At 33.1% G+C, this 13,971-nt stretch overlaps 1 protein-coding gene across 6 annotated transcripts in view; it reads left to right on the forward strand.

Annotated features, from left to right (window-relative positions):
- Window positions 1-13,971, forward strand: part of LOC141561187 (multidrug resistance-associated protein 1-like) — a 109,070-nt gene that overhangs the window by 38,802 nt on the left and 56,297 nt on the right. For all 6 annotated transcript variants that reach the window (XM_074300428.1, XM_074300429.1, XM_074300427.1 and 3 more), the window contains 2 exons: window positions 199-329; window positions 3,189-3,366. In XM_074300428.1, the coding sequence (XP_074156529.1) occupies window positions 199-329; window positions 3,189-3,366 (309 nt within the window). The remainder of the gene's footprint in view (window positions 1-198; window positions 330-3,188; window positions 3,367-13,971) is intronic.

Raw genomic sequence — 13,971 nt, forward strand, 5'->3', positions numbered from 1 at the left:
CATAGCAGTGTTAAGGGCCATATTTAAATTTTTATCATAATTTCATATTGCCTATTTCTTGTACCTTTGGGTATATGTATGTTCACTCTAATTTTTATAGTTATTTTAGGTAGGTTTTCCATTATTTTAATCTGTGCGAACTAATTATGACTTGGTATTTGCTTGTTTCTTTTTGTCATCATTTTATTTTCCTTTCAGAAAGAAGCAAAGACCAAGAAACCATCTTTACTTCACGTATTGTGGAACACTTTTAAGTTTTTACTGATGCAGGTTGCTTTGTTCAAAGTATTTGCTGACATTTTATCCTTTATTAGCCCACTCATAATGAAGTAAGTTGCAAGCTTTCTTCAATATGTTGATAATGTTCTTCAATATATTGATAATGAAAATAAAGTATAAATATTCTATGCTAAAATATCTTAGCTGAAAATTTTCTTTATTATTGTTGTTATTATTATTTCTATAATACAAATATTTTATCAAATGTCTGTAATTGCATAATTACAGACTTTGGAAAATGAACTTTGGAAAATGTTTAAAACAAGGCCTAGATAAATCATTTATATTTGCTTTTTATTAATATTAATGTTTACCTACAAACATTGTAAGAAAATATTCCTGGGAAGAGCAGTTACATTTCAGTGATAAATTCCTGTATAGACCTTTTACCAATAGTCATAAAATTCTAATCTCTGTAAATTTATCTCCCTTTCTTTGGCATATTTGACTCAAACAATAATCTTCAAAAAATCATGAAAATATTTTGAATTGAAACAAAACACAGCAAATCACTTTTTTTTTTTTGCTTTAGTTAGATCATCTATAAAAGGAAAAGGAAATGGCAAACCATTCCAATACCTTTGTGAAGAAAACTTCTCATAGGGTCACAAAGAATCCCCAAGGCTAACAGGACTGAAAATAACTGAAAAAGAATGCATAATAAACTAGGAGCTAGTCATTCCTATTTTGTAGGAATGCACTGAGTGCCTAGACTCTTTCTTTCTATGCTTATCTTAATGTTAACCATAGAAAAAAAAAGAAGTGGCTGTGGCCTTTCAAGATATGGGTTAAGTAGACTTATACTTATCTCAAAAATCATTGATCCAGTATAGCTGAAATAATTGAGGGATCTTTTTATAAAAAAAAAAAAATAAGCTTTTTTTTCATCAAGAACATTCTGTGATCTATCAAAAAGATCACGAGACCTTGGACTTTACGGATATAAATTTTTAAGGCTGTATTTGTGCAAAAAAGATTTTATAAATGAATAGAAATGGGAAACTTCAGGAGTTAATATAGATATTTACATTGTTTATTAACATGTGTAATACCCAGGCAGCAAAAATTAAGCTTTCATTAACTTATTTCAGATTTTTGCTATTTTTATTAATTATTCTGTTTTTATTTACCTAAAAATATTGTCAGCCACAGGAATTCTTAAAAGGCTTATGATATTTAGTACTAATTAATTACCCTTTTTTGTCATTGAGTGTAGTAGCAGTCAGAATTCATTGTTAACATATTCTTTTTTTTTCCAAATTCACAGGAAAGGCAAAAGCCAATTATTACTTTACTTCTATAAAATGTGTTTAATGATTCTTTCCTTTCAAAAGATTTCATTTACAAAACCAAGTCAGCAACATATAAATATTGCCTGGATTGTATTTGTTTCTATCCAGATGTTACATATAATTTAAGAAGAACAACCTGGGTATGGTGGTACAATCCTATAGTCTTTATTATATGGAAAATTGAGGGATCACTTGAGTCTGAAAGTTCTCATATGTGGTGATTTAAGCCAATCTAGTGTCTGTACTAAGTCCAGTATCAGTTTTAAGGTTAGGCCTAGGTAATGAAGAGAGCAGGTATAACACATAGCATCTTTGTTAGTGAACAGGAAAGACAAGACCTGTGACAGTCACTGTACTTCAAGCTTGCATGAGATAGAATAACATAGTCTCCCCCCAAACCCTAAAAAGGTACAATTTTATTGTCAGCATGATCTTTAATGAGATTAACCTCTTTAGCAGTATGTCTTGTAAATCACTTGGGAAATTATTTTATTTTTCAGAATCTAGTAATAAGTTCTGAAAGGTCTTTTTCTTATCATTTCAAAAAAAGAAACTGCTTATATTAAAGGGCCCATAAGACTAAAGCCAAATTTCAAAAAACAGAATGGGAAGGCATATTTTTAATATCAAAAAGTAATAAGAAAATAACTAAAACATGAAGTTTTTGTTTTGCAAAATAATTTATGACTTATTTTACAGATCCCCATCCCAAAATGGTGTATTGATTCATAGTATCTCAATAAGAAAGGGGGCCTATTCTGTCTATGTGGGTTTATAAATATGTTTTTATAATTTATATTTCAACCAATGCAGTTGAGGGATATGAGGCCAACTAGTATTGTTAACATTAGATATTAGGCAATATGATTTTCAGTTCTAATTAATTTTTGGAGTAAAACAACAAAAAGGAACTTCCGTGTTTAAGGAATTTTCCTTACTTTCTCCTATTTCCAGCCAGTGTTATTTTGGGTGGGTTGGTTGTTTTAGGAAGATTCTGAAAATCACTTGGCAAAATAGGATACTAGACACTTGTCCTTTCTCAAACTAAACAACCAACCATTCCAACTCTACTGCAGAAAGAACAACTCTGTTGCACTGGCTACATTATTTGAACACCAAATGTATACTTATTTACTTATTTTATGAAGAAATCACACAGGGCAAGTGTGGTCATAAGGTAGTCAGAAAAAAAAATACTACAAGTACATTCTATCTTAAGAGTTTTAGAATTGATTGTATGACAGGAGAGACCCATATCATGGGCACAGAACTGCCTACCATACTCTCATCAGAGAAGGTGCTGTGCTCTATAAGCAAAGCAGAACTAAATTAGTTCAGAAAATGCAAAATGCTCAAATAAGAGAATCCATCATAAGTATTCATACAGACTTTTTGTGTTTGACCTGTAACAGAACATCCCAAGGTCATACTGGTCTGATCAGCCAGTGAGACTCACTGTAACTCATTTCTACCATAGTGACGTCATTTTCATCCTGTTCATGAACAAAAGACAACCAACCACCAATTAGCCTGCCACACTTAAAGAACCTAATTCTTGCAACTTAAGAGCTGCTAATGTCTAATATCTCACTCTTTCCCCTCTACCTCTCAATTCAGGCAGATGATCCTTTTCTGTGAAAACCGCCATGATTTGGTTTGGAATGGCTATGGATATGCAGTTGCCCTTTTTGTTGTAACCACTTTGCAAACTTTGGCCTACCAGCTATATCAACGTTTTAATATGCTCAACTCAGCAAAAATTAAAACAGCTGTAATTGGACTACTCTACAAAAAGGTAATCATGTAAAGAAGTATATTCTTTGAAAGATTCATTAACATATTTTAAAAAATCATTAGAGCAGTGCTTGTGGAATAATAATAATAATAATATTCTATTATATTCATAATTTGGCCAACCATTATCTAATTGATGGACACTTTCTTGATTTTTAGTTGTTTTTTTTTTTTTTTTTACCATCACAAAAAGAATTGCTATAAATATTTTGTATATATGGGTCCTTTTCCTCCTCTGAGTCTCATTTTTTAGGGAATAAGTCTAGTATTTCTGGGTCAAATGCTATTCAGTTTTATATTGAGGTATAGTTATAAATTGCTTTCTAGAATAGCTATAACAATGTGACTGTTTTTATATAGTAATGCCAGTATTTTTCATTTTCCTTTTTAACTTCACCAGGATAAATCTATATGTCTGTGTATGTATAAATACACATATATTTACATATAGGCAAATTTGGAGATACATAATTATAATGGAAAAGCATATACACACATTCTACGTAAACAACATATACCACATATTTGTTTGTGTATATAGTATTCTTTTAACATAAACTTTGGTAAATGTTTTCTTTGGTTTGTGTCCCATTTAATGGAAAGTCATTTGACTTATTAATTAATCTCTGGTCCTTATTAGTTATCATTCTCCAGGAAGTAAAATAAATTGAAGCCTTCTAATGGATATCTATATTTCTCTGAATCAATCCAAATTATATACTTTTTAAAAGATAAGTTGTTCTTCACAAAGTCTTACAAAAATGAATATCTTTACATGGATTTTGGAAAATAAAATACTATTAAGAAAAAAGATAAGTTTTTCTTCTGCTTATTCTGAAAAATACCTTAATGATAATGACAATTTTAGAGACAAAGAATCTGAGACCTTGATAAGGAACTGACCCACTTAAAGTGATGCAGCTATTTAGCAATATTCAGAATGAGAACCCAGATCTCTTATGTTTTAGAATGTTCCTTTTTTATTATTCCATACTGTGTTGCAACTGTTTCACTCTTTTAACTGACACTTCACAACCTGCATGTCAGTAGGGGCGTGAGCATGATTCTGAGAGTCTTTAATTGTCCAATTCTTTTTTCTCTGAAATCTCTTCTACTTTGTCAAACTCATGCCCATCACCCAGAAATCAGTATAAATTACCTTATCCATCCTATTCTCAAGGCTGTCTCACCTACCAGTTATGCAGCTCACCGTTCAGTTCACAGGCAAGACTTGCTAAGCTCTCCATCTCCCATTACCATATAGAGAGCTGCAAAAAAGTATTAGTTGTTTATATTTCTTTTCAGCAAATGGATCTATTAGTGAACTAGATGAAATAGTGATCCTTGGGAATCAACCAATGGGGACTCTGAGCTTGGGACTAAGAACTTCAGTCTCTAATAGAGTCACAACCTGTGCGTGCACATGATTCTACCTACTACTTACAAAGTTTGTCATAGTAATCTGTATAGTCCAAGCTATGGTTTTTCTAATAGGAATGTATAACTGTGAGAGTTAGACTATAATAAAAGCTGAGTGTTTCAGAATTGATACTTTTGAGTTGTGATGCTGAAGAAGACTTTTGAGACTCCATACCCAATGAGAAGACAGGATTCACTGTAAAAGTTCCTGATCCTGTGAAAGACTGAAAACAAAAGGAGAAAGGAATGGCAAAAGATGAAGTGGGTAGATAGTATCATGGAACCAATATATATGGATTTGGAGAAACATTGAGAGATAGTGAAGGATAGAAGGGCCTGATATGCTATGATCCTTGGGGTCACAAAAAGTCAAATATAACTGAACAAATGAACAAGAAGAAAAAGACATTGGTGCTAAACTCTAAAGAAACAAAGGCAAAAACCAGTTCTTCCTTTAAAGGAGTGTACATTTTAAAGAGGAATGCACATTTTAGTGGTAACTCCTGGTTCGGGAATCTTTTTTCTCTCTTTTGAAGTTTTCATGAAGTTCCCCTTAAATTGTGTCTTCTTTTGGGAAAGTTGGCTGTTGGGCTTTCAGGATCCATGCCTTTTTTGACTACAGAATTCCATGATTTTCTCTGCCTTGATAAGTTATGCTCTTTGAAGCTTCCATTCCTTGGATGACTGTGTTTTAGAATCTGTAGGTCTTCAGTATATGTCTCTACTCCCATTGTAGACACTTTTACTGCCACCAGACACTACAGCTCTAGTAACCATTGCTATTACAAAAATCAGCTACAAATGCCAATGGGACTTCTCATGAGTCTTTTAGATCTCTTTAATTCTCAAAATCACTCAGGAACTTCCATCTCAGAATGCTCATTCACTTAAAAGCAGGAAAGGAAAAACACAAAGAAACATTTGTCATTTGTCATTTGGACACAGATGCCATAGGGTCTTTCTACTCTGCTTTGGTATTGGGAACAGCTCAAAATAGTCCTTTCTTCTCTCACCAGCAAAGGAATGTTATCAAAAGGTAAGTTGTACAATTTGTAAAAAACACTCAGTTTCAGTTCAGCAGCCTCGAATCTTTAATTTGTGCAACTTGACAAATAATTAAAAGACTTTGTCAATGAATAGTATAAACTCCTTAGTCATACATTATCAGAAACAGGCTTCTTGGTAAGTTTTCTATTTTTTTTGGAACTATCCAGGCAATATATCAAAATAGGAAGAGAAAATCTAAGTATTCACCAGACCTATTATATCTTTAAAATGAAAGTGTTGGATTAAATAATCTGTAATCAAGTCAATAATTTAATTCTTTTAATTCTCCAGTTCTATGATTCTTGGGTGGTATTAAGAAGAAAAATAACACAGTGGATAAAAAATCTTGGCCTTGAAGTCATGAACCATAGTTCAAATTCCACTTCTAATTCAAAATTATCCCTTAATTCTCGGAGTTTTGGGCAGCTCTCTAAAACTGGAAATTATAAAGAAGTAACTGATCAGAATTATTAGAGGGAATTCCCTCTCTGAGAATCTTGAATACCAATAAAATAACAGATTTACTCCCTGGATCACAATAAAAGAAGAGAGGTCTAGAAATACTTCCCTTCAATGAATGAATCCTATATTTAGTACTTGACTATTTGTTTCTATTTGTTGAGCTTTTTCTGAAATCCTTGATGTAAAGAAGAGAGGGAACAGGGTGATCGTTTTATTTAAATATTACTTACCATTTTCAAGGTAAGTACCATTTATTCCTATGTTCTGTAGGGTTTGTTTTTTTATAGGAATGGGTGCCAAAGACTTTTTTCTACATTTATTGAGATAAATATAATATTTTGGTTGGTTTTATTATTTAAATGGTCAATTATGCTGATAGTTTTCCTAATATTGGACCTGTCCTGCAGTCTTAATATAAATCTCACTTGGTCATAGTTTACTTAGTTTTAAACTATAACCAAGTTTATGATGCTCATTATATATTTCTGTAATCTCTTTGCTAGTAATTTATATTAAAAAAAAAACAACTGTGTCAATATCCATTACAGAAATTGATCTATAATTTTCTTTATCTGCTTTGCCATTTCCTGGTTTGAGCATTAGCACTAAATCTGTATCGTAAATGGAATTTGGTAGAACTCCTTTTTTGCCATTTTTTTTTCAAATAGTTTGTACAATATTGTACATTTTGTTTCTTAAATGTATAGTACAATACAATAGTTATCCTATTTGGCTCTGGGATTTTTTCCTTAGGAAGTTCATTGATGAGTTATTCAACTTCTTTTCCTAAGATTGGGTTAACTATTTCTTCTTCTATTAATCTGGGTAATTTATATTTTTGTAAAAACTCATTCATTTCATTTAAATTGTCAAATTTATTGACATATGTTTGGGCAAAATAGTCCCTAAAATTGTATTAATTTTCTCTTTATTGGTGTTAAATTCATCCCTTTCATTTTTGATACTAATAATTTGTTTTTCTTCTTTAGTATCTCTTGAAGTTGGTTATTAGTGGATAACTTTCAATTTCTAATTTCCCTTCTTGTTTTAATGTGTCAAAGAGATTTTCTTCAATAATTTCTTGAAAGATGTTATCCAAGATCAATATTTTTGATCATAGCTTTCAGGTAGTCCAATAATTCTTATATTATCTCTCCTGAATTTATTTTCTAGGTCAGTTGTCATATGAGAAATGTCATATTTTTCTTCAATTTTTTTACTTTCTTTTATTTTGTTTCATTGTATTGTGATTCTCAAAGAGTCATTACTTTCTCCTTGTTCAAATCCAAATTTTAAAGAATTCAATGAGCTTTTGTACTATATTTGTCATTTGGCCAATTCTGTTTTTAGGGATTTTTTTCCCTTTGGTAAATTTTTGTATATCTTTCTCCATGCTATTGACTTTTTTTCATGATTTTCTTCCATCATTTTCATTTCTTTTCCCAGTTTTTCTACTATTCTAATTTGCTTGTTAAAAATACTTTTTAAGCTCTTCCAGGAATTTATTTTTCAGCCTGAGACCAAATTATATTTTTCTTTGAGACTTCATATGTAGCCATTTTTGAGACTCTTCTAAATTTATTCTTTGATCCTCCCTATTGCCATAGTTACTTTCTTTTTTTTTTTTTTTTTTTTTTTTTTTTAATTTTTTATTTTATTTTATAATTATAACATTTTTTGACAGTACATATGCATGGGTAATTTTTTACAACATTATCCCTTGCACTTACTTCTATTCAGATTTTTTCCCTTCCTCCCCCAACCCCCTCCCCCTGATGGCAAGCAGTCTTATATATGTTAAATATATTACAGTATAATTTAGATACAATATATGTGTGTAGAACCGAATTTTTTGTTGCACAGGAAGAATTGGATTCAGAAGGTAAAAATAACAGTTTACATTCATTTCCCAGTCCTTTTCTGGATGTAGCTGGTTCTGTCCATCATTAATCAATTGGAATTGGATTAGCTCTTCTCTATGTTGAAGAAATCCACTTCCATCAGCATACATCCTCGTACAGTATCATTGTTGAAGTGTATAATGATCTTCTGGTTCTGCTCGTTTCACTCAGCATCAGTTGATGTAAGTCTCTCCAAGCCTCTCTGTATTTCTCCTGTTGGTCATGTCTTATAGAACAGTAATATTCCATAACATTCATATACCATAGTTTACCCAACCATTCTCCAATTGATGGACATCCATTCATCTTCCAGCTTCTAGCCACTATGAAAAGGGCTGCCACAAACATTTTGGCACATACAGGACCCTTTCCCTTCTCTAGTAGTTCCTTGGGGTATAAGCCCAGTAGTAGTATGGCTGGGTCAAAGGGTATGCACATTTTGATAACTTTTTGGGCATAATTCCAGATTGCTCTCCAGAATGGTTGGATTCTTTCACAACTCCACCAACAATGCATCAGTGTCCCAGTTTTCCCACAGCCCCTCCAACATTCATCGTTATTTGTTCCTGTCATCTTAGCCAATCTGACAGGTGTGTAATGATACCTCAGAGTTGTCTTAATTTGCATTTCTCTGATCAATAGTGATTTGGAACACTCTTTCATATGAGTGGAAATAGTTTTAATTCCATCATCTGAAAATTGTCTGTTCATATCCTTTGACCATTTATCAATTGGAGAATGGCTTGATTTCTTATAAATTAAAGTCAATTCTCTGTATATTTTGGAGATGAGGCCTTTATCAGAACCTTTAACTGTAAAAATTTTTTCCCAATTTGTTACTTCCCTTCTAATCTTGTTTGCATTAGTTTTGTTTGTGCAGAAACTTTTTAATTTGGTGTAATCAAAATGTTCTATTTTGTGATCAATAATGGTCTCTAGTTCTCCCTTGGACACAAACTCCTTCCTCCTCCACAAGTCTGAGAGGTAAACCATCCCATGTTCCTCCAATTTATTTATGATTTCGTTCTTTATGCCTAAATCTTGGACCCATTTTGATCTAATCTTAGTATGTGGTGTTAAATGTGGGTCCATGCCTAGTTTCTGCCATACTAATTTCCAGTTTTCCCAGCAGTTTTTGTCAAATAATGAATTCTTATCCCAAAATTTGGGATCTTTGGGTTTGTCAAAGATTAGATTGCTATTTTTATTCACCATCTTGTCCTGTGAACCTAACCTGTGCCACTGATCAACTAGTCTATTTCTTAGCCAATACCAAATGGTTTTGGTGACTGTTGCTTTATAATATAGCTTTAAATCAGGTACACTTAGACCACCTTCCTCTGACTTTTTTTTCATTAGTTCCCTTGCAATTCTCGACCTTTTATTCTTCCATATGAATTTTGTTGTTATTTTTTCTAGGTCATTAAAATAGTTTCTTGGGAGTCTGATTGGTATAGCACTAAATAAATAGATTAGTTTGGGGAGTATTGTCATCTTTATTATATTCGCTCGGCCTATCCAAGAACATTGAATGTCTTTCCAATTATTTAAATCTGACTTTATTTTTGTGGCAAGTGTTTTGTAATTTTGCTCATATAATTCCTGACTCTCCTTTGGTAGATATATTCCCAAATATTTGATACTATCGACTGTTATTTTGAATGGAATTTCTCTTTGTATCTCTTGCTGTTGGATTGTGTTGGTAATGTATAAAAATCCTGAGGATTTATGTGGATTTATTTTGTATCCTGCGACTTTGCTAAAATTCTGGATTATTTCTAATAGCTTTTTAGCAGAGTCTTTGGGGTTCTCTAAGTATACCATCATGTCATCTGCGAAAAGTGACAATTTGATTTCTTCATTTCCTACTCTAATTCCTTGGATCTCTTTCTCGGCTCTTATTGCCAAGGCTAGAGTTTCTAGTACTATATTGAATAGTAATGGTGATAGTGGGTAACCTTGTTTCACTCCTGATCTTACAGGGAAAGGTTCTAGTTTATCACCATTACATATGATGTTTACTGAAGGTTTTAAATATATGCTCCTTATTATTTTAAGGAATAGTCCATTTATTCCTATACTCTCAAACGTTTTTAGTAGGAATGGATGTTGGATTTTATCAAATGCCTTTTCTGCATCTATTGAGATGATCATATGGTTTTTATTAATTTGATTATTAATATGGTCAATTATACTAATAGTTTTCCTAATATTAAACCATCCCTGCATTCCTGGTATAAATCCCACTTGGTCATAGTGTATTATCCTGGGGATGATTTTCTGAAGTCTATTTGCTAATATCTTATTTAAGATTTTAGCATCAATATTCATTAAGGAAATTGGTCTATAGTTTTCTTTCTCAGTTTTCGATCTACCTGGTTTAGGTATCAGTACCATGTCTGTGTCATAGAAGGAATTTGGTAGGACTCCTTCAATCCCTATTTTTTCAAATAGTTTACATAGCATTGGAGTTAGTTGTTCTTTAAATGTTTGGTAGAATTCACCTGTAAATCCATCTGGTCCTGGGGACTTTTTCTTAGGAAGTTGGTTAATAGCTTGGTCTATTTCTTTTTCTGAGATGGGACTATTTAAACTACTTACTTCTTCCTCTGTTAATCTGGGCAAGCTATATTTTTGAAGGTATTCTTCCATTTCATTTAAGTTATCGAATTTATCGGCATAAAGTTGAGCAAAGTAGCTCCTAACTATTGTTCTAATTTCCTCTTCATTAGTGGTGAGTTCACCCTTTTCATTTTCAAGACTATCAATTTGCTTTTTCTCTTTCCTTTTTTTAATCAGGTTTACTAAGGGTTTGTCTATTTTGTTGGTTTTTTCATAAAACCAACTCTTAGTTTTATTAATTAATTCAATAGTTTTTTTACTTTCAATTTTATTAATCTCACCTTTTATTTTTTGAATTTCAAGTTTTGTGTTTGTCTGAGGGTTTTTAATTTGTTCCTTTTCTAGCAATTTTAGTTGTAAACCCAATTCGTTGGCCCTCTCTTTCTCTATTTTATGCAGGTAGGCCTGTAGAGATATAAAACTTCCCCTAATTACTGCTTTGGCTGTATCCCACACATTTTGGTATGATGTCTCATTATTGTCATTTTCTTGGGTGAAGTTATTAATTATGTCTATGATTTGCTGTTTTACCCAATCATTCTTTAGTATAAGATTATTTAGTTTCCAATTATTTTTTGGTCTATTTTCCCCTGGCTTTTTATTAAATGTTATTTTGATTGCATTATGGTCTGAAAAGGATGCATTTACTATTTCTGCCTTACTGCATTTGATTTTGAGGTTTTTATGCCCTAGTATATGATCAATTTTTGTATAGGTTCCATGAACTGCTGAGAAGAAAGTATATTCCTTTCTGTCTCCATTTAGCTTTCGCCAAAGATCTATCATATCAAACTTTTCTAGTATTCTATTTACCTCTTTGACTTCTTTCTTATTTATTTTGTGGTTTGATTTATCTAATTCTGAGAGTGCAAGGTTGAGATCTCCCGCTATTATAGTTTTGCTATCTATTTCCTCTTGCAGCTCTCTTAATTTCTCTTTTAAGAATTTAGATGCTGCACCACTTGGTGCATACATGTTTAATATTGATACTGCTTCACTATTGATGCTTCCCTTTAGCAGGATATAATGCCCTTCCTTATCTCTTTTAATTAGATCAATTTTTGTTTTTGCTTGATCTGAGATGAGGATGGCTACTCCTGCTTTTTTGGTTTTGCCTGAAGCATAATAGATTCTGCTCCACCCTTTTACTTTTAGTTTGAATGTCTCATCCTGTTTCAGGTGTGTTTCCTGTAAACAACATATAGTAGGATTCTGACTTTTAATCCAGTCTGCTAACTGCTTCCTCTTTATGAGGCAGTTTGCCCCATTCACATTTATGGTTAGAAGGACTAATTCTATATTGCTTGCCATCCTATTAACCCCTGCTTATGCTTTTCCCCTTTCCTTCCCTTTTACCCTCCTATCCAGTATTAAACTGGTAAACACCACTTGCTTTTCACAGCCCTCCCTTTTTAGGATCCCTCCCCCACCTTAAAGATCCTCCCCTTATTTTACCCCTTTTCCTCGAAATTACTGTATTCCCTTCCCCTTAGCTTACTCCTTCCCTTTCACTTTTCAATGAAGTGGAAGAAGTTTCACCATAAATCGAATATGTCTATTGATACACGCTATGTTCATCTCCCTCCTTTCTTTCTCTCAGATATAATAGGTTACCTTTGCCTCTTCATGAGATGTAGTACCACCACTTTGTACTTTTTTATGATATAATCTCCTTTCCACCTCTATTTTCTAAGACAAATTGTACATATGTTCTTTACATATTTTTTTGACAGAAGTATAGTTCTCAAGATTTCTTTTTACCTTTTTTAGAAGTCTCTTGAGTTCTGTATTTGAAGCTCAAACCTCTTATGTAGGTCTGGTTTTTTCATCAAAAATAGATGGAATTCATTTATTTCGTTAAATGTCCATCTTCTTCCCTGGAAAACGATGCTCATTCTTGCTGGGTAAGTTATTCTTGGCTGCATACCAAGTTCCTTAGCCTTTCGGAATATCATGTTCCAGGCCCTGCGTTCTTTTAATGTGGACGCTGCTAGATCCTGTGTTATCCTTATTGTGGATCCTCCATATCTGAATTGTTTTTTTCTAGCAGCTTCCAATATCTTTTCCTTTGTCTGATGGTTCTTGAACTTGGCCACTATATTTCTTGGTGTTTTGATTTTAGGGTCCCTTTCAGTAGGTGATCGATGAATTTTCTCAATGTCTATTTTACCCTCTGTTTCCAAAACGTCTGGGCAGTTCTCTTTGATAATTTCCTCGAAAATGGTGTCCAAGCTCTTTTTTTCCTCCCATTTTTCAGGGAGTCCGATTATTCTCAAATTGTCTCTCCTGGATCTGTTTTCCAGGTCTGTTGTCTTTCTGGTAAGGTACTTGATAGTCTTTTCAATTGTTTCATTTCTCTGGTTTTGTTTGACTCCCTCTTGGTTTCTCCTTGAGTCATTCATTTCTACTTGCTCCAGTCTAATTTTCAATGATGTATTTTCTTCACTCACTTTTTTTATATCTCTTTGTAATTGTCCAATTGAGTTTTTATCTTCTATGGAATTTTTTTCCATTTTATCCATTTTATTTTTTAGAGAGCTGATTTCTTTTTCCAGCTCACTAATCCTGTTTTCCTTGGAGTTGTTTACCTTTTCCAGCTCACTAATCTTGTTTCTCAATGATTTGATTTCTTTATCCATTCTGTCTTTGAATGCATGGGATGACTTCTCCAGGCTCTCTTGCCAAGCTTCCCTTTCCTTTTCCCATTTCTCTTCCAGCTCTCTTGTGAGAGCCTTTTTTATTTCCTCTATGAGGTTCTTTTGTATTGAGGAGCAGCTTATATCCCTCCCAGGGGATACATCTGGGGACATTCTGTTCCTAGTCTCCTCAGCATTTGAAGTCTGCTCCCTCTCCACACAAAAGCTGTCAATGGTTAGAGCCCTTTTGAATTTTTTATTCATTTTGTCAGAATCAAAGAAAACAAACTGACAAGAGAAGCAATTGGTCTGTTTTGCGGGGGGGATAGGGCTGGATGTTATTAATGGGCTTCCTCTACAGACTGGGGATAGGGCAGCAGAGAGCCACTAACAGAACAGCAATGACTGTACTGAGTCTGCGCTCTGAGGCTCTGAGAACGCACCGAGTCAGTCCAGGTGGGGGTTGGGGGTGGCCGGGCTCTGAGAGACGCTGGCTTTCTGGGGTTTTAATCTTCACCT

The sequence above is a fragment of the Sminthopsis crassicaudata genome, chromosome 3 (genome assembly GCF_048593235.1).
Source record: "Sminthopsis crassicaudata isolate SCR6 chromosome 3, ASM4859323v1, whole genome shotgun sequence".
Taxonomy (NCBI): domain Eukaryota; kingdom Metazoa; phylum Chordata; class Mammalia; order Dasyuromorphia; family Dasyuridae; genus Sminthopsis; species Sminthopsis crassicaudata.